The 27,748-nt window shown below is 48.9% G+C and overlaps 2 protein-coding genes across 4 annotated transcripts; both read right to left on the reverse strand.

Moving 5' to 3' along the window:
- Positions 1–4,671: 4,671 nt before the first annotated feature.
- Positions 4,672–8,093, reverse strand: LOC100285674 (solute carrier family 23 member 2). The gene is given in 14 exon segments (NM_001158565.1): positions 4,672–5,092; positions 5,203–5,363; positions 5,453–5,530; positions 5,612–5,703; positions 5,827–5,885; positions 5,982–6,068; positions 6,151–6,247; positions 6,339–6,523; positions 6,637–6,696; positions 6,798–6,873; positions 7,019–7,119; positions 7,228–7,404; positions 7,547–7,644; positions 7,749–8,093. Coding segments are annotated over 14 exon segments (1,575 nt in total). The 5' UTR covers positions 7,840–8,093; the 3' UTR covers positions 4,672–4,879.
- Positions 8,094–11,058: 2,965 nt separating this feature from the next.
- Positions 11,059–16,892, reverse strand: LOC103636629 (Putative HCNGP-related transcriptional regulator family protein). 3 transcript variants are annotated; one of them, XM_008658985.3, is made up of 8 exons: positions 16,200–16,892; positions 16,055–16,112; positions 14,403–14,659; positions 13,258–13,459; positions 12,598–12,717; positions 12,396–12,481; positions 12,196–12,311; positions 11,059–11,505 (listed from the first exon to the last, which is right to left on the reverse strand). In XM_008658985.3, exons 1-8 carry the CDS (start codon positions 16,626–16,628, stop codon positions 11,442–11,444), a joined length of 1,332 nt encoding a protein of 443 aa, XP_008657207.1. In that variant the 5' UTR covers positions 16,629–16,892; the 3' UTR covers positions 11,059–11,441. The 3 variants fall into 3 exon arrangements, 1 of the variants encoding a protein (XP_008657207.1); XR_004852281.1 differs by having other exon boundaries at positions 11,145–11,505; positions 13,701–14,659; positions 16,200–16,797; XR_004852282.1 differs by having other exon boundaries at positions 11,145–11,505; positions 13,258–13,625; positions 13,701–14,659; positions 16,200–16,780.
- Between the last annotated feature and the right edge of the window lie 10,856 nt (positions 16,893–27,748).

The following is a 27,748-nucleotide window of genomic DNA, read 5'->3' on the forward strand; positions in this document are numbered from 1 at the left end:
AGATTGCCTTATGCAGAGTTTTCCTATAACAACAGTTACCAGGCCAGTTTGAAGATGTCACCATTTCAGGCGCTTTATGGAAGGAGTTGTAGGACTCCGTTGCACTGGGATCAGCCTGGAGAAAAGCAAGTGTTTGGGCCAGACATTCTACTTGAAGCCGAAGAGAACATCAAGATGGTTCGAGAGAATCTGAAGATAGCGCAATCGAGACAGCGAAGCTATGCAGACACAAGAAGAAGAGAGCTGAGTTTTGAAGTCAGAGACTTTGTCTATCTGAAAGTGTCACCGATCAGAGGAGTCAGAAGATTCGGAGTCAAAGGCAAGTTAGCACCCCGCTACATTGGTCCGTATCAGATTCTTGCAAGACGTGGAGAAGTGGCCTATCAGCTCAGTCTGCCAGAGAACTTGTCCGCAGTGCATGATGTTTTTCATGTGTCTCAGTTGAAGAAGTGCTTGCGTGTGCCAGAAGAGCAGTTGCTAGTGGAAGGTCTTGAAGTCCAGGAGGACTTGACCTACGTTGAGAAGCCAGCGCAAATCCTTGAGGTTGCAGACAGAGTCACCCAAAGGAAGACCATCAGAATGTGCAAGGTTAAATGGAAGCATCACTCTGAGGAAGAAGCAACCTGGGAGCGTGAAGATGATCTGATGGCTAAATACCCTGAGCTCTTTGCTAGCCAACCCTGAATCTCGAGGGCGAGATTCTTTTAAGGGGGATAGGTTTGTAATGCCCTGAATTTGGGGGTAGAATTTTTTCTTCTTTTCTCTCACCAAATTCAGGCGTTACCCTTTCCTTTTTTCCTTTTCTTCTCGCTAAACCTTGATCTTTTCTAAAGTTATAGCGGGTTTTGGCTTTAGACCCCGTGTAAAGCAAAACCTTAAAATACTTTATTTTGGGTGAAGCATCATGCCGAACCATGCATACTTTTGATTGTTTAAAAATGTGAAAGCATTCATCCAAAGAAAATTAGATAAAAGAAAATCCTTTTCTTTTTCTTCCCCCCCCCTCCTTCCCCATTTTGGCCCAGCCGCCCCCCTCCCCCTCGCGCCGGCCCAGCTGGCCGATCGGCCCAGCCGACCGCCCCCTCTCCCCCCCCCTCGCGTGGGCCTCCTGGCCGGCCCACCCGCGCGCCCCTTTCCCCCCGCTTTGGGCCCATTTTGGCCCAGCCGCCCCCCCTTTTTTTATTTTTCCAAAAACCCCTCCCGCGGGCCCCACCCGCCATTCTCTCACCCTCTCTCTCCCCAAACCCTAGCGCCGCCGCCCCTTGCCCTAGCGCCGCCGCCCCTGCGCGCCGCCGCCGCCGTTCCCGCCCACGGTGAGCCCCCCTCCCTCCTCTCCTCCCCCTCCCTCCTTTCCCCCCCCCCCCCGTCGGTGCCCTTCCCCGCGCCGTGGGCGCGCGCCCCGGCCGCCTTCGGCTCGGCCGGCCTCGGCCGCCCCCGGCTACGCCCGTCCCGCCCCCGCGCCGTCCTCGGCCGGCCCCGCCTCGCCCCCCGGCGAGCCCGCTCCGCCCCGCCCCCGTCGCTCGGCTCGGCCGCCCGGCCTCGGCCGGCCCTCGCCGCGCCCGGCCCCGGCTCGGCCGCCTCGCCCGCTCGGCCCGGCTCCCTGGCCGTCCCGGCCGACCCGGCCGCCCCTGGCCGGTTCAACCGCCCCCCCTGGCCGGTTCAACCGCCCCGGCCCCGGCCCGGTCGCCCCGCCCCGTCCCGGCCTCGCCCGACCGTGTCCCCGCTCGCCCGCGCTCGCTGCGATTATTTTTTTTGTTGGTAGTTAGTGTCAAACTCCGTTAGTTAGCGTGTTGCGTCGCGCGCTTCGCCGCGCGACGGATTTGTCTAATTTCAGATGCTATCTATGTGTTGCGTCGTGCGCTTCGTCGCGCGACGATCCATTTTAATTTCAGGTTGTTTAAGGTGTAACGCCGCGTGCGTATTCATGCGACGTTCCACTTTGGACTCAGTTTAGTCGACGTATGCCATCGTGCGTTTCGTCGCGCGACGTTTTACGTCCCCTCATAACTAAGGCGAAGTGTCTCGTTACGTGCTCAGTCGCGTGACGAGTCGTCAATTTCTTAATTTGTTTTAGAGTGCTATGTTGCGCGTCTCGCCGCGCGACCACCCTTTTTATTTATCTCCACCTGCTTATAATGACTAGACATGAAACATGACTTTACTTTACGCTAAACATAGTGTCTACATTAAATTTCCTTCCATTAGGTGAGTGGTTAATTTATAATCATGTAACGTGATCGTTTCTCAACTGTCTTTTCCTCTTTCTCTCTTAACCGTACTCGCGAGCCCGCGTGGAATGTCTGTTTACTTATTTTATTCTATTGTATGGTGTACTGTTCTTTTGTATTAAATATGTGGATGTATGTATGTTTGCGCTCGCATAGAGAACGATCCGGTCGAAGAGCCCGAGGAATTCGCAGGAGAAGCCCCTGAGCAGCAGTCGGTTGGTGGAGGCAAGTGTCCCTTGACCTATCTCTGTCCTAATAATTATTTAATTCACGTCCCGCATTACATATTTATACCTAAGGATTGACTAGCTTTTGTTATCCATGTCCTTGTTTACCTATTTGGGTCGGATTATTATTGTTTAGCTTTTTGCTATTGCTCAAACTATAATCAATGAACATGATGAGATTATCTATGATACGCTGTTTTCCCCTCTCTTACTATGATGTTGTACTTGTGGTCTTCAAGGGGGCTCGAGCGGTTTCTCGAGTGCCTCTCCGTAAGGACCTGTTCTATGGATGACCGCCCGGGAAAACAGTGCAACCATGAGGGTGGAATGGGACGCCCTTAGCTGAATAATTAGAGGAACCGGGGTGTAGTTCGCTTAGCCGTTGTGCCGTCAATGGGGTTCGGTGTATGCGGCTCGCTCTGCCAAGGTTGATTTGTCCCTTGGGGAGGAGTGCGGTACATTTAGGAAACCTAACGGGCGGTTACAGCCCGGGGAATCTTTGTAAAGGCTACGTAGTGAAACCCTACCTATTCACCTTGGTAGTGTTTAAGGGTTTGGTCGGCCCGAGGCAAGAGGGAATCACGGCTTGTGGGTAAAGTGCACAACCTCTGCAGAGTGTTTGAAAACTGATATATCAGCCGTGCTCGCGGTTATGAGCGGCCAAGGGAGCTCCAATGATTAGTGGTACTTGATCAGAGACATTTTGGTTTACAGATGACAATGAGGCTGGTTATGATTATGCTTATGGTAATGGTAAGTGGTATTCTTTCCGTTTGGAAAGGGTACTTTGGGTTAATAACTTGGGTTAATGCTAAAACCTGGCTTCCTACTAGTAAGTAATAATCTGACCAACTAAAAGCAACTGCTTGACTTATCCCCACATAAAGCTAGTCCACTACAGCCAAACAGGATGCTTGCTGAGTATGTTGATGTGTACTCACCCTTGCTCTACACACCAAACCCCCCATCCCCAGGTTGTCAGCATTGCAACCACTGCTCAGGCGAAGATGAATCTGTGGAAGGAGACTTCCAGGAGTTCCAAGACTACGACGAGTTCTAGGCGTGGGTTAGCGGCAACCCCCAGTCGGCTGCCTGTGAAGGCCGCGTTTATCTACGTTTCTTTTCCGCACTTTGATTTATTGTAAGGACTATATGGACGTCTCAGACGTATGATGTAATCGACTATTATTTCCCTATTAATACTGTTTTGAGCACTGTGTGATGATGTCCATGCTATGTAACTGCTGTGTACGTGAATAACTGATCCTGGCACGTACATGGTTCGCATTCGGTTTACCTTCTAAAACCGGGTGTGACAACGACGTTGTCCTCCTCCTCGTCTAGTGTGTGGAGCCTGTACCGCTCAAGCAGCCAGCGGTGAAGGATCAGCTGGTAGCCGTCGGCGTACACCCAGTAGAGCACGATCGCCATCTCGACATGAATTTAGCACAAACATCTTTCCCAATACCAACAAAAGATTTGCAGCACAAGATCCAGAACCAAGCTACAGACCTCGATGTAGCGTTCGATGAGTTGTCGCTCGAACAGGAGCCCTGTCTTCGTCGACACCACCAGCTCGTTCGGTACCTCGAGCGAGAATAGGGATAAGCAAGACGGGACGAGTCAGCTCACGAAGCGACGGATCAGCTAATCTAGGGTTAGGAGACAGACATGTGAGGGAGGGAGAGGGGCGTTACCTCTGTGGAGTCCAACTCGACGGGAATGCTCATCATATTCATCATCTCCGGTTCTTCCGCATTCACATCGTCGTAACCCACCGCCGAAGGCCTCGACGCGACTGAGAGCGGCGGTGGTGGGAGCGGTCCCGATCTGACGACAGAGACCAGGACCGGGACCGCTTCCGCTCGCGCTTGCGGCGAACGGTTGCAGGCCTTCTCCTTGTCGCGGCGGTGGTCGGCCATTTTGCCGTCGAGAGAAGGGGAGGAGAGTCGGTGTTTTTTATTTTTGCGTGCAGTGGGAGGGGCGGACGCATCGACGTATCCGTCGAATCCAATAAACATTCGAGTCCGCGGCCACGCGTTAGCACGCCATGAGCGGAACTGCCGCGAAACGCGGAGAGGGCCTGAATCGCGTTGAGGTTTTAACTATCTAGATTCATATATATAATATAATTTATTTAACGATGTTTGTTTGAGATTATATAGTAATATTTTATATATATTTGGTTAAATTTAAAATTTCGTCGACTCCCCAAATTGAAAAGTGTACTTATTTTGGACGGAGCATGTAAAAAAATATATAAAAAACGGTAGGCGACCACATTTAGTGGATTGGGCAGTAAGTATACTTACTGAACCTCCCCAAAATAATCTACAACACGAACAAGTAGAGATGAACGAATGGAACAATAAATAAGCTACACTATGCCTCTGCTCAGCAATCTGAGTCTGAGTGACTTGACTTTTAGGCCGGAGGGAAGAAGCGGTTGAGGTTGAATGGCAGGCGGTAGAACTCCTCGTTCCTGCTGTCGCCCTTGAACGTCCGGAACCGCTGCCACCACGGCATCCCCCGGTCCATGCCGGCTTGCTTCACCTCCAGCGTGTTGTCCAGGAACACGGCCACCATCAGCCCCACGGTCGGCGGCGACGAGAAGATGGTGTTGATGTAGTCGTTGAACTGCCATTCATGATTCAATCCCAGCCCAGGTCATGTCTCAGGTACTGTTTGACGACCTGGAGATGGAGCCATGAGGATATTGAAATGGGGGCAAAGAGACAGAGACGAACCCATCCAGCTTTCGTGTGCGCAGGACCACGATGAGCAGCCATGGTGTAGCGGAAAAAGTATTCCGGGACGGACAGGCCAAGGAAGATGGAGACGCCGACGATAAAGAGGTTGCGCATGGAGTTCATGTTAGTGAACTGTAGGAAGGACAGCCCCACCGCAGCTGAGAGTCAGAGAAAAGCCGTCAGCCCAGGCAGCATTGCATTGCATTACACCAAAGCACATCATCAGGAAGGAAACAGGATGACCAACCAACTAGCCCGAACAGGACGCAGTACACGGCCGCAAAGATGGTGAACGGGATGGAAGCGAACAAGGCTCCAAATTTCCCTGCAACCGATAAAATAAAATGGAGAGGAGTCAGGAGCCTGCCTCCTCCCTTCGCACGCAGCAGGGACATGTTCTGCTCACCCAGCATGGAGAAAAAGATCATGAAGCCAGCTGAGATCTGTATGACCCGTCGGCTCCCGATCCTTGTCGACCCAAGCAACCCGACGTTCTCCCTGCAATTTTTTTTTTTTTTTGGCCAGCCAAGGAACTAGCATCAAAAGGCTTGTGATAAAAACACATCTGCAGCCGAGTAGTAAAGTATGTATCAAGGCTTGGTTTTGGCATAAGACACTCACACTGAGACAGTGGAGCCAGTCCCCGTTCCAAAGAGCCCGTCAAGGAGGATGCCGATTCCCTGTCGTTCGCAGGAGCATCTCTTTTTTTCAGTTTTGAACGTCTGACGACGGAACGTGAAAGAGAAGAACAATCATGGGCGCAAGAAAGCGTTCACCTGCCACCCAATGCCTCTGCTGAGGATGTGAGCCGGAGGTGGAGTCGCACTCGCAAGACGAGCAGCGGCTTTGTAGGAGGCTGTGGACTGTCCAAGAGAGGCACATTGCGTTAAGGTCAGTTTGGTCCCGCTCCCGAATGGGATTCCAAAACAAAATATGGATCCTCACCTCTACCAGCGAGACCAAAACAGCAGACACAATCCCAAATGACTGGCCGGCGTTGAAGGTCGGCGCACCCCATTGCAGTGGGTAGGGGATCTTAATCCTGTGCGAAGTCAATGGATCAATTATACCAAATGGCAATCCAATATAAATTCCACCATACACTTAACATGATGTTGGGCAAGGGTACTAACCATGGGGCAGAAGAGATGAGATTGGCTCTGTCGGTGCGGCAGTTGTTCTGGGTGACCTCGGCGCTGTTCTTATAGGCTCCACCTGAAGTGAGGATCTGAGCGTACGCCCATACCAACGCGACACAGATGAAAAGGGAGAACCTTTCCAGTATGGGGATTTCTTTTATCTGTATGTTCTTCAGATACTGCGAAACAACCGAAATGCAGAGATCAGGTACGCTTAAACTCGCCAAGATCATGAATTTGGTGCGTAGAGAGAACTGAATAATCTGGAGTTTTTTTTTTTTGCCAGTCAGACCTGAGACAGCACGACAAAGAGGATCAGCATTGGCAGGCCAATCTCAACGCATCTCCCAACCTGATGCAATTATCAGACATCAATCGGATGAGCAAGCCATTCCTCGTCAGCATACCCACGTTGGGAACACGAAATGGGGGTCGGGACAAAGCGAGCGGTACCACAGGGAAACCTCTTTCGAAGAGGCCAAATCCGAGCAGCGCAACCACTGGAGTCATCCCCACTGGGCTGAAGAATCTGACATTGCGTTATGGAACCAACCAGTATTCAGTATAGCCTAGGCACTGTCAAAAGTCAAAACTGAAACGGAACTACTTGGTAGTAGATTGGTAAATTTGGTATTGCTCTTGGAAGGAAAGAGCGAAGTGTGAAGGAAAGCGACCTGGAGAAAATACCCCACAGCTGGCTGTAGCCCAGAATGATCTGAATGCTGGAGGACACTATCAGTGCCCCCTGTATGGCCTTCATGGTCTCGAGGAACCTCTGCTCAACCACAGATGGGGAAAAAAACTTTCAGATTACACACACGCCACCGCCTCCATCAGAAGCAACAGGCAGAACGGACAGTCACAGGCAACTGCTGCTGCTCACCTCATGACCGTCGGGTATCCCAGAAAGCGACGGGTCCTGGATGATGGCCATTATCGGGATGACGAACGCGTAGGAGCCGCCGATGACCGTCGGCAGCCGGGTCCCGAAGAGGGACTGCAGCAGCGTGTTTATCCCCGTCACGAACAGCAGCGTCTGCACCACCCTGACCCTGTCCCCCTGCAAACAGCGACACCAGTCCCCAAGCGAAAGGGGGGAAAAAAGGACCCAAAACATCACATCAGCAAACGGACCGATGCTGCCGGCACGGAGCCGGTGCTGTGGTCAAGAAGCGGAAGGCGGCATGGCACAGGAAGCTCACATCGTCGCCGCCCATCATGGGAACCAACACTGTCGGGATCATCACCGCCGTGCCCAGCGCCAGTATGTAGTGCTGGAAGCCCAGTATGATCGCCTCGCCTGAAATGAAAAGCAAAAAAAAAGACGAAAACACAAAACAGATTCAGAGAACCGAATTCCAACGCGGATGTGAACTCGTTTCAGCTCCAAGCTTGGGTACGCACCCCAGGGAGGGTTGGAGTCGATGCAGTACTCGAACCCCTGGAGCTGCTCCATGGGCGGATGGCTTATCTCCTCCGGCTTCACCTCCGCCATTTCCCTACCCCGACGAGTTTTGCCCTCTTGGAGCAAGACAAGAGAGAAGCCGCGGGAAAGAGGACAGGAAGAGAGAGCTCGTGTCTCTCCGCCTCCCAAGAACACGACCTCGCCCCTTAAAATCACCAGACCGAGCGGTTCCTGCGCGCTTTGCTCGCTTCGTCTGCTGCTGGCCCTCTCTTGGAAAAGCAGGAAGAAGCAGAACCCAAGCAAGGTGAAACGTATCCACCGGCGACAGCTAGCCGCCCTTTGCAGGAGAGCGCCGGGACGAAATCTGTTTTGGGAGAAAAGGTTTCGAGGGCGCGGGGACAGGCGGCGCAAGTGGGAGGAGGGGACACCAGCGACGGCGGCTAGCACTAGCAATGGCGAGGTACTGGTCGCCGGCCGGGGCGGGCGTCTTTTGTCTCGTGAGGCTAAGCCCTTTTCCTTTGTTTGCCTTTTATCGTTGCTGGGCTGGGTTTTAACCGCCTTTCAAGTGTTGCTCTTCCTTCCTCCCCTGTCTGCTGTAGGGAACTGGCCGTTGGATTTTTTGCTGTGACCAAATTGCCCCCTCATGTGTCCTGGCGTCCACCACAGCACCTTGCTTTTTCACTTCACCTCGTGCTCGGGCCACTGCTGTGTGCTCTGCTGCAGTTTCAACGTGCTGTTGACTGATGTGTGTTTAGCCTCTTTTGATCAGCAGAAGGATAGTGGTAATAATTGTTTTTAACATTTCAGAAATATCCAAGTTAGCAAAAGGTAGTACGAATAAATGTTGATTCTATTTACGCAAACCTTAAACTTCTGCTTTTTAGGTACCATTTTCAGCCTTGACGACAGTTAACTCCAAAGCATTCAACTCTATAAGAAAAAGGTACTCTGTCGATTCTAAATGAAAGTTATGATAACTTTTTAGATACTCTCTATGTTTCTTTTTACTTGTCACTGGATAGATGAATTTTACACTAACAAACGACAAGTAAAAAAGATCAGAGGTAGTACATAATTTTATATGCACATATATCTTATATTCTAGATATATATATATATATATATATATATATATATATATATATATATATATATATATATATATATAATACTTTATATGCTTTAAATTATAAGATATTTGAGGTCTTTTCTAGATATATTAAAATACATTTAGATGCATAGCTAAATCTAAAAAAACTAAAACGTCTTAGAGCAACTTCAAGAGTCTCTCTATATTCTTTCTAATTGATATAAATAAATATTTTTTAAAGAGAATATTTATCTAAATGGCTATCTAAATATAGTCATCTTCTATTACGAATTTCTCGCTAGCCAAATATAGAAAACGTGAATTGCTCTCTAGGGTACAAAACGATTTAGAAATGTTGTTGGAGATTGAAAAGATATAGAAAATATTTTTTATGCAATGACTCTTTAAATGATAATTTGGAGAGTAAAATATAGAAAGAGTTGCAATATAAAAATAGAGTAGAATTTAAAATGGAGATGACAAAAGATATGTATTACTTGCAATATAAAAATAGAGTAGAATAAAGTAAGTACTCGCGTACGTATCCTATATAAAAAGTGTGGTTATAGCTTTGGATATGGGAAGCTAGAAGTGGTAAAGACGTGATGTATAGACAATTAGAAGGAGAGATATAAAGATGTATTTAGAGAAAAATAAGGGCGTGTTACAAGTTGGAACGGATGTAGAAGGCTAGGTATAGCTTCTATTATCGGATATGAAGTAAATCCCTATATTACTTAATGATACATAAGTAATGAGTATAAAATTCGATGGCACAAAGACAATTTTTCCATACTATATAGGGAACGCATAGGATATGCACGGCGTCACTTTGATGTGGCTGGTCCAAGACCAGGCCAGAGGCCAGAGGATGGATACAGGATACTTTGTCCCTGTTCTTTCCCCTCGCCTGAAATCACGCGGTCCACGTCGGCGCATGTCCCGGCTCGGAGTTCGAGTCGGAGAAAGAGAGAGAGAGAGAGAGAGAAAGGGGTCTGGGAAGGGTGGGCAACCGCCAACCGGGCAAAGCAAAGTTACCGTTGGGTGCCGCTCGCTTCGTCAGCTCGGCGTGTGTGGTATGGTGTGGGCTGGGCGGCTGGGCGGGTGGTCGTACGGATGTTTTGATCGCATTTTGCATCGTGGGACGAGCGAAGAGCGCAACCCACGCACGTAGCCCCGGCGGTTGTCTGTCTGTGTGCGTGCCTGTGAGAGTCTGGGCCTTTGGCGGTCTGGCCGTGGCCTGCAAGCCTGCAACACGACGCCGTCCGCTTGGGGCCGCGCGGGACGGGACAGCGGATCTGAGAGATGCCTAGCTCACGCCCTGAGCGCACGGAGACCCACGCTGTAGTGCTCTACCGCGCTACTACGCCTCTGTCTGCCGCTGCCCGCAGAACACAACACCTGCGCGGCCGTGCCATGGTCTTCAGCGACAGAAGCGGCGGGGAAAGCTCTCATCCCGATGGGGAAATCCAATCAGGCTCGTCACTGTTCCGTTTACCGCCAACCGATGCCTGGTAATTTATTGCGGTCCGCTGGGTAGCGAGGCCAACGGGAAAGTCTCACCTCTTTCTGCCGGCACCAGATCTACGGTGGTGTGCGCGGCACTGTGGTGAATTCATGGACGTGCGTCCGGCCAATTCGGAGTAATGAGCTGCGTCGAGCCAGAGACGGTGGTCACGTTGCCGGTCGGTGGCGTACTGCTTCAGTGGATGCAGATTGCTGCCAGTTTGGGTTGCAACCGATCTTTCGAGCTTGCCGTGCACCGTGAATGATAAATAATTTGAGCTGGGCCTATGTCATTATCTTTACTATTGGGGGGCACACGGTGACTCATCTGTTGCCTGTAGCGCTACCATATACTCTGCAGAAGCGACTTATCTTGTACATCTACGGATCTACCGCACTGTAGCACGTAGCCTGTAGGACTGCAGATCGCACGTCAGTCCTAAAACATCACGCGGATATGATGAGCGACTGCTGCTGGCGATGTTCTGCGTGATAACAAGATTTTACGTGACCATCAGTGATAATAAAAGGTTACCAATTGGAAATACCAGCACTCTGGCGGCAGAGCAATGAGCTGAAGGCAAAGAAAAAACATAATCCACCGTCCAAGAAATAATGCAATTCTACCAGTGTCATGTTCTAGTATTCAAGTTTAGCTAATTGTAAATAAAAATATTAATAATTATTATTTCAAATGAACATTAATAGAATAATTACGAAATGCATTTTTCATACTGAAATGTTTTGGAGCCATAAATATAGATATCATTTACCAAAAGCTTAGTCTAACTGCTCTATCTGGCGGGCAACTTACTTGCATTCAATTTTGGTGCATTCTTTTTAGGACAGGAGTAATTGTCCACCGTAACGGGGGGCAGAAGTGCAGAACGCTCACTGTTCTCTTTTTCTTGGCCTAAAACGTTAAGTTTCTGATACCTGTATAAGACAACAAGTCGCTCTGAGGGGCTTTTCTGGAACCATTTCCCTCGGACTGATTTTAACTGTTTCCTTCTTTTCCTTACCCACAATACAAAACTATGTTACTGAAAAACTAAATGATACGCTGACTGCTCAGAATGAAAAAAAAAAAGTGGTGCTACGATCTTCTGTCTGACTTATGATCGCTTCTCTTTTCTTCAGCTTCTTTTCTCTTTTGTTGCCTGGAAAACAAAAATATATTGTTAGTGACCAAATTGTAATAGAAAATATTGTCAGCTCTATTTTCTCGTCATTAAATAAATTATAACCCCTTAAACTGCTATTGCCATTGATTCTACCATCCATTTTTAACTAATGCTTGTTTTTTGTCACCTAGAACGCTTGTTTGTCTTCATTGCTTTCTGCAACCTTGGTTCTGATGCTGTTTGTCATTTAGGGGCATATCCAACATGACAATATGGCTTCAAAGGTTGTGGATAGCAATGGTATATGCTTAGTGAGGATTTCTCAGTTGTTATGGCCGAACCTTAACATTCTTTTTTTCAATCACATATGGTCACTTAAATGAAAACTAGAGTTGTGGTGGAAACAGAACAAATGAAATAACTAAAAAATAAGTGCCAGTAAAACTGAAACGAGATTTTCCCCAATAGATAAACCAAAACAGAAGAACAAGGTTTGAGCATTGGCATTCGTTGATCAGACTAGCATAATAATAAACAACAATGTGGTACAGGCCTAGAGCATAAGAAGATTGCAATTCTACAGGCCTAGATCAAAGGTGTGAGCAACAAGTGGGAGAGCACCTAGAGCAGAGGAAGATTGCTACGGGCCTGTAACAAGAAAAAACATTGTGCTAATGGATAATCTGATCATGTTAAAGACAGTCATACTGAAACAACAGAACTTACGCAAAAGCAGCATATCCAGCACCAACATTAGCTGAAGTCAGGAGTGCCACAGAAGCAGTTGCTGATAAGTTGTCGTGTCCACTAGGAACTACATGATTCTTAACATCATCATCAACCTAACAAATAAAAGGCAAACAGAGTCAGCACTGAAGATCAATACTCCAAACAAGGATAGATGGCTAGACCGGTTGATTAAGCACCTTATCCCATTTTGATTTCTTGTTTGGCCTAGTCTCTTTCTGTACACCTTCTGTAGGTACCGGTAGTGTACAGACACCCGCCAAACCTGAGTATATAACAAACGTAAAAAAATATTAAATTACATGTTGGGGGGAGGGGGGAGGGTGCAGGAGATAGTAATATGCCAAAACAGAACAAGCAACTGCTTCATGTTCACTATACCTGGGATCTTCGGTATTGATGCACTATGTGGAGTTTGTACTCCTCCAGTAATAAATTCAACTTTTGGATTCCTTTTCTTCTCCTGTTCCTTTCTCTCAAGTTCACGCTTCATTTCAGCTTCTGCATTCAAATAGAACAGATAAGATGTAAATTGGAATACCGTTATATACCACCAAAAAGACAACTGAAAGTTCAATATTGGTGCCAAATTTATCTTTAAACAAAAATCGCAGATGAAATATCTGTCCCTACTTGCATAAGCACAACATCAATAGATATATAGTTTCAGTTCACTTTGGAAATGAATACTTTTTTGTGAGCTTATGGTACATTAAACATTTCCATTTCTGTATATAAAAAATCATCCATGCACCACATCACCACATTCTGCCCATCTATCTAACTTGGTCTTACATATACAGACCTGGATAGCTAGTTGGCCTCTTAACTAATAGTGTGTTTTCCTCAAAAAAAAAATGAGGCAAACATGCACCCATGAGTCCCTGACCCTTCAGTTAACAAGCTTCTCAAAAGAATATTCCACATAACTGAACATAAAAAACATTTTCTAAATGTTCCTAATTGACACAATAATTAGCCAGTAAAAGGAAATTTATTTAACACTCGAAAGAGGGTAGGATATTGAACAAATACACATACCTATCTCATCATAGTAGTCACCTTTATCGTACCCATAAGGATCAAAAACATCTTTACTGAAACAGGTCCCTATCTGATCAATTTCTTGGTATCGCACAGCATGCTGCAAAAAGTCAGGATTTCTATAGTCCTTCCTGTTGCGCACTTCAGCATTAAAGCTCTTTCCGGCCCTTTTGTATGCAAGGAATTTGTTAATTTTTTGCTGCAGAAAAACAGAAAACAACAGATGATGAGTTTTAAGTAAATACTGGCTGTAAGAACCAACACAGGAATTAATGTGAAGGTGTGTAGACACATTCCTAGTGTAAATATTGCCTGAATAGGAACCTCATCATGATGCTTTCACAAAACTTGAGAAGAGAAAACGACTGGAAAAAGAATAGAAAATCCTTCAAGCATACTAATAGATGCACTGATAAAGTAAGGGGCATTTGTGATTATACCTCTCTCTGACCTTGCAATTGTTATTTTGCACCTCGTTTTCAACTTTGTGATTTTACTCCTCCGTTTTGAAAACGAAGCTGTCATACCCATGCACCATTATGTGCAGCACACAGTGTTAAATCTGATGCAAAAATGCCCACACAATTTATTGTGGTTTTACCCCTCATTATATTATGTAATTGTGATTTTACCCCTGTTGGTGTTGCGCCCTTACAGAATAGGAGGGTGGTTCGAACCTTTCACCCTTTGTTTTCATATTTTTATTTTTTAAAACAATAAACCTGATTTTCACTCGGCGTTGAGAGGGACGGGCAAACGGTAGCTTCATTTTCGAAACGGAGGGGTAAAATCACAAAGTTGAAAAATGGAGGTTAAATCACAATTGCAAGGTCAATGAATGAAGGGTATAATCACAATTGTCCCATAAAGTAAAGCCATCACATAGGACTGAGCCTATTCTTGACAATATCTTGTTAACAGATACAGGTGTGGAAATGTATGATGCAGATGTTCAGCTTTGCCTTCACATTACAGGACATGATAATTTTATCAATTTTTAATGTAGATAATGGAGTTCATCAATGACAATAATAAGGAAGAGTAGAGGACGTTCCACCATAAGCTGATATTCTGTATGGAAACATGACTAGGTTGTTTATGGTGAAAAAACAGGTATCATAATCATTTGATAGTAGGATAACCTTTAATGCTGCAGAGCATTTTGTAGTCACGGGTGGAGGAAGGAAACGACTCAATGGATCATCATTTTCACCATTAGTTGAAATATCAGTAGTTTCCTCCACCTGGGCGTCTTCAATTTCTGCTCTAGTTATATCCACTGCCATGTCTGTCCCTAATTGGTTCTGCTCAGGTGCATCAGCATGCTGAGACAATTCTGCTGGAGTATTTGGTGTCATGATATGAACTGTGCCAGAGAGAGTTCGTTCTTCAAGATTCCCTAGAAATGAGATGAAAGGGTAGATCATATTAGATAATCCGATGAATGTTGTCGGAATGACTAGATTGCTCCAGACATGTAAAAAGAAAACATAGCTTATATGCATTTTTTATACAGAGGTTAGACTGTAATCAAGCATCAGATTTAAGTCAAATTAAAATATCAAGTACTCCAGCTATGTGATCAGTGGCTTTCCAAATAATTTATTCAAGAATGCAAATGCACAAAATATTTTGCTTCACATCAATCAAATTGTTCCACAAACTAATAATTAGGGTGGATAACAAGCCAACTGCACTATTTTTGAACTTTCTTCGAAATTGGCATAATCTCATTTACCATAGCATTCTGAATTGTTTGAGACCCAAATTTGCACCAAGTTTAATGAGCTGAGACGAAGTCAAAAGTAATTCAAAATTAACTCATTTTTCTTTTAGAAGAAAAACGAGTCCAATCAGCTTTCCAAAATGGACTTAGCAAGGTTATCAAACCTACACTGCCTACACTGTTGTTATCAAGGTTATCAACAGTAAAAACATATGCATTAATGTAAGAATACCTCTAAATGGTTCATGTTAAGAGGATGCTCTTCAGGGAACACTTATATCAGGAAATGCACCAGCGGGAGGAATAAAAATGTCCCACAAAAGAAAAAACTCATCTGACAATTTGTAGAAGAGCACAAAAAATTCCTAAAAGCATGCGGTAAGATTTGACCAGAACAGTCCACTGAATCTAGGTAATCATCATAACTTTTTTTCTTTTCCTGCATTGCAGTGCCACACCACTAGTAAAAGGTCAACTAGATCTAGTTGATTATCATAGAAATTTACTTTCTTTTTCATTGCAATTCCGCACAAGAGATCGCATCCATTACTACATTACTATATATAGCATCTTTGTGTAACATTAAAAGCAGATCAAGATCAAGCAGACCAAAATGTAACACATCAAATATATCAAATCTAACTGCACAATGCCCATATTGAGACATGACATGGACAAACAGTGTACTTCTAGCAGATTGTTGTCTGTCATGATCTCAAAATAACTACTAGTTGATGAGGACGTGTACATGACCAGTTGTAGTTAAGGCATAAAAAACGACAGCATCATACATTCAACCATATGAATAACAATAATTCGATGTGTTCCATGATTCTGCTTGGCCACTGCCATCTCTAGTAATATTATGGCATGGCTACTATCCATAATATTCACATGAAAGTAAATTAAATTACAAGCATGAATAGAAAGTAACATAAGAACAATTCAGATACCCTTAGTTACTATAACGCATGTTTCTGCAAACTGGTTGGGCTGAGGTTATTTGGTCTGTACTGTAACTTAGCAACAGATATATAACTTAGCACATGGCCACAGTTAGGAACCTACCCTCTGCAGCCTGAGCATCTGAAACGAATCTGTATGTGTGGCTCATGATCTCCCCATCCTGCAAGCCATCCATACTAATAAGACCAATCAGGAAAACCAGCAGGTTACGAAAAGCATAACTAAACACATACTTCACCGGTTCTACCTCCTGCTCGGGCGACATAGCCATCTCGTCGTGCGCATAGTCCACGATTGCAAGCGCCCCGCGCCGGGGCGGGCGCGGCAGGTCGGCTGGCGGCGCGGAGGATGGTCCCCGTAGCGGAGAGGGGGGCGACGCTGCGAAGGGCGACGAAGAGCGCCGCGAGGGAAGTGGCGGTAGCAGCGCCCGCGCCGGGGAAGGGTGGGGACTCACTAGGGTTTTGAGACTGGCCGACTCCTCGGGACGGGGAGGCGACGGAGGCGCCAGGGAAGGGTTAGGGTCCTCGCCCCCGGCTTGAGGGGACAGCGGCGACGAGGAGGTGACGGTGGTGAGCGGCGCTGGGGACGGAGGGTTGGGCTCGTCGGCGTCCTCATCTTCCTCGTCGTCGTTGTACATTGAGAAGAGGGCGGCGATGCCCTCGGTATCGGACGCCATGCCAGTGACGGAGATTGAGGAGTTTGGGTTGGATTTGGGGACGATGCAAGGCGAGGCCCGACACGGCGAGGAGGAAGACGGAGGATTTCGAGGTCGGGGGGGGGGGGGGGGGGGGGGGCTCGGCCGCTCGGGGCAGCAGTTTGGCGAGTCTGCGAACGAATTGGCCTGTACAGTATCCGATTCGACTAGCAGAATAAGCAGATGATGATGGCACAGGGGCGGGGCAGCACGGCACGCTCTGACCGGCAGACGTCAGACCGATGTACTCGATGTCTGCCTCCATCCCTCCCATAGACCACTCTTAGACTGTCCGCAACCGTTCCCTCTAAATTTTCCCCTAAGAGCATCTCCAAAAGCTCCCCAGAAGTCTCCCCTAAATCTATTTTTTTGGGAAAAACACAAAAACATGTCTCCAACAGTTCCCCTAAAACGCTCCCAACTTTTTCATAGCCCTTAAAACTCCCTCATTTGTAGCTACAAATGAGGGTTTTTTGGGCTCCCCAGAAACAAACTGCCGCTTTAAGGGATCTGTTGGAGAAAGGGTTAAAATCTACCCCCACTTATTATTTAGATGTCCCTTAAAACTGATTTTGAGGAGTAATTTTATGGAGAGCTCTTGGAGATTCTCTAAATGTTACTATGCAGCCACGTCAGCAAGATTACATCCCCTATATTCATTCGTCCCGCAACCGTTCTCTCTAAAGTTTCCCCTATATATCCCTCTACTCATTAAATATACATTTTCATATAACTAACTTAACCAACTTCATTTTTGTTTTCATTTTATTTATTTGCACACGTCTGACATGTTGCGCTTGTATTCAAAAAAATAAAATTATAAATAATTATTTGTTTCATTTAAATTTCGCAAAATATATATAACACAATTGCAATTTACATTAAATTCGTAATTGCATAATTTTGTGAAAACTTATGGTCCGTCATAAGTTTTGAAATATATTCGTACGGAATATATAAAACCACGCTTACGGTAAAAGCAAATTCGACTTGTCGTGCGCGGCAAGCCGCACTTGTCTTGCAACGGAAGCCATGTTTGGCTTTCAACGGAAGGCACTTGCTTCCCCCTGAAGCCACATTGCTCTCCCCTATATATATGCAATCCATCTCTTGACATATGCACCAACAAAGTCGAGTAGTTGAACAATTTAGCCATTTCATGGTATGTCTCACAGGCATAGGGATCATGATTCTGATTCGAGTGATAGTGAGGACGAAACACTTATGCTTGTCAATCTTCTTACCCTCAACATAGAGGCCAGACGCCATCACCGACGACGGTCCCGTTTACCTCGCCGTGTCATTCACAGGGATCATTTTGCTGGAGAAAATCTTATCCACCATCACTACTTCGGCCCGAACCCAGTGTATCCACCCCACGTCTTTCGTAGAAGGTACGCACTACATGTTATTCGAATACGGTTTGATATTTGCATATTATTTACTACTATCGTATGTTCATATATTAGGTTCCGCATGAGTAGGCCTCTCTTTCTCCGAATCTTGCAAGGACTTCAACAGTAGGATTCGTACTTTACACAACGGGTTGGCGCAACTGGCATGCCAGGACTAGGTCCCCTCCAAAAAGTATGTGCGGCAATGCGGGTACTTGCATATGGGTTACCTTCTGATGCAGTAGACGAGTACATTCAAATTGGCGAGTCCACAGCTAGGGAATGCCTTCATCATTTTTGTCGAGGAATCATTGCATACTTTATTGGGTGGTATCTACGAACTCCTAATGAAGCTGACATAACACGCATCATGCACCATAGCGAATCAAGGGGTTTCCCTGGGATGTTGGGTTCTATAGATTGCATGCATTGGGAGTGGCGGAACTGTCCTACGGCCTGGCGTGCTCAGTTTTGTGGCAGAAATGGTCGAGCGTCCATGATACTAGAAGCTGTAGCAACGTATGATTTTTGGATTTGGCATGCTTTTTTGGCATGCCAGGGACAAACAACGACGTCAACGTGCTCCACCGATCACCAGTATTCGACCCCATGACATCCGGTCGAATGCCACCTGTCCATTATACAATTAATGGTAATGCTTATAACTTCGGTTATTACCTAGTTGATGGTATTTACCCCAACTGGCCAACTTTTGTAAAAGCTATCAGGCACCCATATGAGCAAAAGAAAGTCTATTTCACACAAATGCATGAAAGTTGTCGAAAAAATATTGAGCGTGCATTTGGAGTTCTTCAAGCACGGTGGGCGGTGCTGCGAGGTCCAGTGTATGGTTGGGATCGTAATCGTTTAACTGAGATAATCACAGCTTGCATCATCATGCACAACATGATTGTAGAAGACGAAGGGGCGTTTGCTGCTAATATTGATTTTGGAGAGAACGCTTCAACCATTGAACCACCGCAACTTATTGCAGAAGGAAGGGCGGAATGGGTCATAAACCACTTCGATCTTCGTCGCCAAGAAAGATCGTGCTCCCTCCAAAATGATCTTGTCGAGCATTTGTGGGCTCGACGTGGAAGCATGTAAACATGTCTATTCGTTGCTACGTATTTTCAAGTTCAATTAACTATGTTTAATGTGCATTGTCATGTCGTACTTATCGGTTATCAAATAAAGTTCCGGAACATTCGACAACTTTCCTGCTTCTGTAAACATTAACATTCATAACTACTACGAAGCCATGTAAAACAAACATTGCAAACGAGTTTGACACATCACTTCCGGTTCCAAGCAGACCATTACATTCGAACTATAATGAAACATGGTCGCAGCACGCAGCAGTTATTTTTCGAGCTCCAATACCATGACAAACAAATTTATCAAACTTTAATCAAACATGTTCACAGCACGCACAAATAATTATTTTGTATTACAACACGATACAACATAAGTGACAGCACAACTGTCCATCACGACTTATGGTTTCAACAAAAATATAATGGTCTCACAAACAAATTTCAGCAAGACTTAAACAAATAATGCAGACCGGTTTCGTGCACAAGCTCAAGTTCTGAGTCACCGAATATATCGTTTACTCAAAACTAAATATGAATTGTTGCAACTTTTTTTGTTCTTTCATCATAATCCAGACTTCGGGATCGACATCTTCTTCATTTGTTGCCTCCAGCCTTTGCAATCTTTTTTCAGCCGAATCTAGTTCTTGAAGTTTCAATTCCCTTTGTCGTATGATGACCTTTTGTGCTTCCAATTCCAACCTCTTTTTCTCCATTTCCCTGTCTTCTTCTGAGCACTTCTCTTTCTTTTCACCCTTTTCTATGGACCTCTGAATTTGTTTTTCTGTTAATTCTTGCAAACGGCTAAGGTACTCTGGAGATGAGGAAGATGCAGGTTTGTGTCTCTCTGATTTACTGAAATCATGACCACACGGTCGTTTTCCTGTCAAACCAGCAGATGCACTATCAGTTTCATTAGCATCAACAGATGGAGTACCTGTAGAGCCAATTGGATTTGCATTCAATCTGCGGAACGATTGTCCACTACAAATGCTCTCCCATTTGGGTTCTCCCTTAAGTTGGTGCCAGCAATGCATGTACTGGAAAGGTTTGTTCTCCTCGTGTGCAAACAATGTTGCCGCCTTCGATGTCTATACAAATTTTGGTTTAATTTTAAAAATGTGTCAACATGTATACTTTCATATGAACATGATTACAAGTCTGTACAAAATGGGTTACCTTGTCGTCATCAGTTAAGCCATTTTGTTTCTCTCTTAGAACTCTTGCGTAGTAGCCAGAGAACTTACTAACATCTGCTCTAATCTTGTCCCATCTGCTGCTAAGGGCTCTGTTAACTCTACAAGGAAACTTCCCCCTCTGTTCGTTGTATCTTTTTTCAATTCGAGCCCAAAGCCCCTCCCTACGTTGGCCAGTGTGCACAACAGGGTCACTGCTTATTTGCAACCAGGTTGTGCAAAGGAGAAGATCTTCAGGTCCAGTAAAGTTTTGTTCCTTAGACTTCTTAGGTTTCTGCACAGGAGCTGCATTCTTTTCTGGACTATTGATGTCATGAACACTGTGTTCAGCATCTGAGTCCAAGTTCACAGGTAATGAAGGTATAGTATTGGAACCCTGCAATGGTGTACTAGTATTGGAAGGTGGAATGGAATCAGGAAAAGGATTGACTTCACCTGACCCAAGAGGATTCCTGACAAAGTTCAAGTAATGATTCCAGTACATAGCTGATTGTGAGGCCGGAATCATGGTAGATTGGGAAGTACTATGTCCTGTATGCATGGGCGCCCACATTGTTGTCGGACCTTGACCAGGGTTTGGAAAATTGAGGTTTCCCATAAAGTTACAATCCATACCACTCTGTTGCATGTAACCCGTAGGCCATAAAGGGTGTGGATGAGGAAACTGCTGGCCACTTGAGGCATTTGACATGGGCTGCGAAGAAGTGGCATTGTTTGCTGGGTCCATTCTAGTAATTGTGGAGATGGGACACATTTATTTATATGCTCTAAACTTATTGAAATGTACAGAAGCACTTGAAGAAATGAAGTACATAAGAAGCATTTAACTGACCACAGTTATAATAATAGGGTCCCATTCACGGTTTCAGTACGAAACGATGGACATAACAAATAGTACTGAACATAGTTCACACACTACAAAATTCCTTACATCATAGTTACTACTTAATGTCACTGGGTACCACTTAGACTTAGACATACATGACATATGGTTGTTCAAAAGCATGTCATGTACCTTTCAGTGGAATACATGTACCTAATACAGATTCCAGTAGCTATTACGGGTAGACCTATCTGAATCACTGAAGTACCATTCGTCACTGACGTCGGGGCAGTAGAACTCCTCTTCTTCAACAGAAGGATCAGTAACTGTTGGAGGGGGTGACGGAGAGGGAGGTTCAACACTGATGTCATCCCACTCGTACTTAGCTATTTCTGGAAAGGCTTGGACTTTTGCCTCTAAGGCATCCTGCTGAAGCAACTCTAGTTTTTCTTTCATGGCAAACAATGTCCTAGCTAGGATCTCTTCATCATGCATGTGGTCTAATGCATGATCAACTAAACCCCCCAGGGATTTTGTGGCATCCTCGGTACAGTCTACAAGGACTTTCATCAAAGCCTTCATCTTATCTTCTGTCGAGGATGCCATGATCAAATGCGCTGCAAACATTTAATATATGAAGTAACATGTGCAAACCCTTAAAAAGCAAATGCATTCATGGAATGAATAAAGTTCCCACAAAATAGTGCCTACAAAATTGTATGCACCGGCATGGATTCATAAAAAAGGAACACCATTACAAACTTGTAGCAAATATAAGGGAACTGTATGTAACAGAGCTTGCAAAGTAGTGTACATGCGCTAGCATGTATATATCATAATGATGAAGAAAGATAACAGGCAAATGTATCTTAAGGCATATGAAAAACATGTAAATGTCCATAATTTAGTGACGAAGTAAAATGAAGATGACATATGACTTGTACAGTTCGATTCATAAACCAAACAGACACATGAAAACAATAAATTTGTCAATAGCACTTAAATAATTGTTGGCAGGTACATGTTATTGTACATAAAGCATGAACATTATAAACACAATTAAACGTAAGGGAAGTGTATGCCACAGAACTAGAAAGGAAACTAGTACATGCAGATACAAATGATACAACTATTGTTATGAGTGAAACACATGTTCAGTCTACAACATTACATATGTTTGTGGGTCAAACACATGTTCAGGCAGACACATGATCAGGCAGATAATCATAGTAAAAAGTAAATGAACATGTCATGAATTGTACTGAACAATAAACAACATACGTGTTGTCGGGGACCATAATTAGGGGTACCCTCAAGTCTCCTAATTCTCAGCTGGTAACCCCCATCAGCATAAAGCTGCAAAGGTCTGATGGGTGCGATTAAGTCAGGGATCGGTCCATTCGAGGGACTCGATCACGCCTCGCCCGAGCCTAGCCTCGGACAAGGGCAGCCGACCCCGGAGGGTCTCCGTCTCGCCCGAGGCCCCCCTCCAGCGACGAACATACTTCCAGCTCGCCCGGGGCCCTGTCTTCGCCAAGAAGCAACCCTGACCAAATCGCCGCGCCAACCGACCAGATCGCAGGAGCATTTAATGCAAAGGTGGCCTAACACCTTTATCCTGACACGCGTCCTCCAGTCGACAGAGCCGAAGTGACCGCAGTCACTTCGCCGCTCCACTGACCGGCCTGACAGAAGGACAGCGTCGCCTGCGCCGCTCCGACTGCTGTGCCGCTCGACAGAGTGAGGCTGACAGGCAGTCAGGCCCGACCTCAGGCACCATAGGAAGCTCCGCTTCGCCCGACCCAGGGCTCGGACTCGGGCTCAGCCCCGGAAGACGGCGAACTCCGCTCCGCCCGACACAGGGCTCGGACTCGGGCTTAGCCCTAGAAGACGGCGAACTCCGCTCCGCCCGACCCAGGGCTCGGACTCGGGCTCAGCCCCGGAAGACGGCGAACTCCGCTCCGCCCGACCTAGGGCTCGGACTCGGGCTCAGCCCCAGAAGACGACGAACTCCGCTCCGCCCGACCCAGGGCTCGGACTTGGGCTCAGCCCCAGAAGACGACGAACCCCGCTTCGCCCGACCCCAGGGCTCGGACTCAGCCCTGGCCTCAGGCGACGGTCTCCGCCTCGCCCGACCCAGGGGCTCGGACTCGACCACGGCCACGGAAGACAGACTCGACCTCGACCTCGGAGGAGCCTCCACATCGCCCAACCTAGGGCGCGGACCGACCACGTCGACAGGAGGCACCATCATTACCCTACCCCAAGCTGACTCAGGCTACGGGGAACAAGACCGGCGTCCCATCTGGCTCGCTCCGCCAGATAGGCAATGATGGCGCCCCGCACGCTCTGTGACGACGGCGGCTCTCAGCCCCCTTACGGAAGCAAGAGGACGTCAGCAAGGACTCGACAGCCCCGACAGCTGTCCTTCCGCCAGGCTCCAGCGCTCCTCTGACGGCCACGACACCACACGAACCGGATGCCAAAACCTCTCCGGCTGCCACGATGGCATGTACTTAGGGCGCTAGCTCTCCTCCGCTAGACACGTAGCACTCTGCTACACCCTCCATTGTACACCTGGATCTTCTCCTTACGCCTATAAAAGGAAGGACCAGGGCCCTCTTACAGAGGGTTGGCCGTGCGGGGAAGAGGACGGGACAGGCGCTCGTGTGAGGCCGCTCGCTCCCCCTCCCGCGTGGACGCTTGTAACCCCCTACTGCAAGCGCACCCGACCTGGGCGCGGGACGAACACGAAGGCCGCGGGATTTCCACCTCTCTCACGCCCGTCTCCAGCTGCCTTTCTTCCCCCCTTCGCGCTCGGCCTCGCGCCAACCCATCTGGGCTGGGGCACGCGGCGACATTTCACTCATCGGCCCAGGGACCCCCCGGTCTCGAAACACCGACAATTGGCGCGCCAGGTAGGGGCCTGCTGCGTGTTGACGAACAGCTTCCCGTCAAGCTCCAGATGGGCAGTCTCCAGCAACCTTTCCAGCCTGGGACGGTGCTCCATTTCGGGAGTCTTGAGTTCATGTCCCTCGACGGCAGCTGCGACATGATACTCCTTCCCCCGTCGTGCGACAGCGACAATGGCGGCCGACAGCCCGCCCGCCGGCGGCGGAATCGACGACGTCCTCCCCGTGTGGTGGAAGAACAACATTCAAGCTCACCCCGCCCTCTCCCCCACCGACGGAGGAGGAGGCGGGGCAACCAAGGCCAAGCAGGAGGCGGCCCCTCGTCGGCTGTCGAGCAAGTCGACGACGCCGGCGCCCCAACAGGTGGCGCGTCGGGCATCGACCTCGCGTTTGAGACGAAGACGAGCGCCGTCTCCCCGCAACACGCCAATTCCGAGCAAACGGACGACGCCAGCACGCTCGCGAAAGGCTTGCTGGGCGTCACCCTCGTACCTGGGACGACGGTGCAGTCAGTCCCTGACGTGACTTCGTCACCGCCCGTCGACCAAGAGGTACCCACCGGTTCCCATCTCACGCCCATTGGATTCAGCCTCGACCCGCCAAGCGACTTCGCTTTGGCGGACGCTCTCGTAGAGGCGAGTCCAAACCCTCTGGGGTTTCGTATGCGGTCACCCTGGGACCGACTGACGGACGTCTCGACCTACGGGCCCTCGGGGTCCGAGGAAGATGACGAGCCCGACTTCTGCTGGGATTTCTCTAGACTTGGCAACCCCAGTGCCATGCGGGACTTCATGACCGCATGCGACTACTGCCTTTCCGACTGTTCCGACGGTAGCCGCAGCCTCGACGACGAGGACTGCGGCCCAAGTCGTGAATGTTTCCTCGTCGATCTAGGGGGTCCCTCCGAGGGCAACCATCTCGGTATGCCCGAGAACGGTGATCTCCCTAGGCCTGTGCCACGCGTTGACATCCTACGGAAGCTAGTTGTGGTCCCCGTTCCGGCGGGGGGTCATGACCCATAGCTCGAGCAAACCTACGGGGTGCAGGCCAGGCTCGACGAGGGAGCAGGAGCACTTGAGCCGATCCGCCGGGACGTCGGGCAGGAATGGGCGGGCCAACCTCCGTCCGGAGAAGTGCGCCATCTACCCCAGGGTATCCAGCACCGCATCGCCGACGATGTCAGGATGAGGCCGCCACCCTCTTCCAGTGGGGTCGGCCAGAACCTGGCTGCAGCAGCAATGCTTCTCCGCGCGATGCCGGAGCCATCAACCACCGAGGGGCGGCGAATCCAGGGAGAGCTCAAGAATCTCCTGGAGGGCGCCGCGGTCAGACGGGCCGAGAGCTCCGCCTCCCGGAGGCAGGGGTACCCCTCGGAACATCGTGCCGTGACTTCCCGATTCATGCGGGAAGCCTCGGTCCACACCGGGCGCACGCGCAACACAGCGCCTGCGGCCCCGGGTCGCCTCGGCAACGAGCACCATCACCGCGACCGTCGGGCCCACCTCGACGAGAGGGTGCGCCGAGGCTACCACCCCAGGCGTGGAGGACGCTACGACAGCGGGGAGGATCGGAGTCCCTCGCTCGAACCACCCGGTCCGTAGGCCTTCAGCCGTGCCATACGACGGGCGCCGTTCCCGACCCGGTTCCGACCCCCGACTACTATCACAAAGTACTCGGGGGAGACGAGACCGGAACTGTGGCTCACGGGCTACCGGCTGGCCTGCCAACTGGGTGGAACGGACGATGACAACCTCATCATCCGCAACCTCCCCCTGTTCCTCTCCGACACCGCTCGCGCCTGGTTGGAGCACCTGCCTCCGGGGCAGATCTCCAACTGGGACGACCTGGTCCAAGCCTTCGTCGGCAATTTCCAGAGCACATACGTGCGCCCCGAAAATTCCTGGGACCTCCGAGGCTGCCGACAGCAGCCGGGAGAGTCTCTCCGGGACTACATCCGGCGATTCTCGAAGCAGCGCACCGAGCTGCCCAACATCACCGATTCAGATGTCATCGACGCGTTCCTCGCCGACACCACCTGCCGCGACCTGGTGAGCAAGCTGGGTCGCAAGACCCCCACCAGGGCGAGCGAGCTGATGGACATCGCCACCAAGTTCGCCTCTGGCCAGGAGGCGGTTGAGGCCATCTTCCGGAAGGACAAGCAGCCCCAGGGCCGCCCACCGGAAGATGCCCCCGAGGCGTCAACTCAGCGTGGCGCCAAGAAGAAGGGCAAGAAGAAGTCGCAAGCGAAGCGCGACGCCGCCGACGCGGACCTTATCGCCGCCGCCGAGTACAAGAACCCTTGGAAACCCCCCGGAGGTGCCAACCTCTTCGACAAGATGCTCAAGGAGCCATGCCCCTATCATCAGGGGCCCGTCAAGCACACCCTTGAGGAGTGCGCTATGCTTCGGCGCCACTTGCACAGGGTCGGGCCACCCGCGGAGGGTGGCAGGGCTCGCGACGACGACAAGAAGGAAGATCACCAGGCAGGAGAGTTCCCCGAGGTCCGCGACTGCTTCATGATATACGGTGGGCAAGCGGCGAACGCCTCGGCTCGGCACCGCAAGCAAGAGCGTTGGGAGGTCTGTTCGGTGAAGGTGGCGGCGCCAGTCTACCTAGACTGGTCCGACAAGCCCATCACCTTCGACCAAGTCGACCACCCCGATCACGTGCCGAGCCCGGGGAAATACCCGCTCGTTGTCGACCCCGTCATCGGCGACGTCAGGCTCACCAAGGTCCTCATGGACGGAGGCAGCAGCCTCAACATCATCTACGCCGAGACCCTCGGGCTCCTGCGTGTCGATCTGTCCTCGGTCCAGGCAGGCGCTGCGCCTTTCCACGGGATCATCCCCGGGAAGCGCGTCCAGCCCCTCGGACAACTCGACCTTCTCGTCTGCTTCGGAACGCCCTCCAACTTCCGAAGGGAGACCCTCACGTTCGAGGTGGTCGGGTTCCGAGGAACCTACCACGCGGTACTGGGGAGGCCATGCTACGCTAAGTTCATGGCCGTCCCCAACTACACCTACCTCAAGCTCAAGATGTCGGTCCCCAACGGGGTCATCACCGTCGGCCCCACGTACAAACACGCGTTCGAATGCGACGTGGAGTGCGTGGAGTACGCCGAGGCCCTCGCCGAGTCCGAGGCCCTCATCGCCGACCTAGAAATCCTCTCTAAGGAGGTGCCAGACATGAAGCGTCACACCGGCAACTTCGAGCCAGCGGAGACAGTTAAGTCCGTCCCCCTCGACCCCAGCAGCGACGCCTCCAAGCAGATCCGGATCGGCTCCGAGCTTGATCCCAAATAGGAAGCAGTGCTCGTCGACTTTCTCCGCGCAAACGCCGACGTTTTCGCGTGGAGTCCCTCGGACATGCCCGGCATATCGAGGGATGTCGCCGAGCACTCGCTGGATATCCGAGCTGGAGCCCGACCCGTCAAGCAGGCTCTGCGCCGATTCGACGAAGAAAAGCGCAGAGCCATAGGCGAGGAGATCCACAAGCTAATGGCGGCAGGGTTCATCAAAGAGGTATTCCATCCCGAATGGCTTGCCAACCCTGTGCTTGTGAGAAAGAAAGGAGGGAAATGGCGGATGTGTGTAGACTACACTGGTCTAAACAAAGCATGTCCGAAGGTTCCCTACCCTCTGCCTCGCATCGATCAAATCGTGGATTCCACTGCTGGGTGCGAA

Source organism: Zea mays, chromosome 8, assembly GCF_902167145.1.
Source record: "Zea mays cultivar B73 chromosome 8, Zm-B73-REFERENCE-NAM-5.0, whole genome shotgun sequence".
Classification (NCBI taxonomy): Eukaryota; Viridiplantae; Streptophyta; class Magnoliopsida; order Poales; family Poaceae; genus Zea; species Zea mays.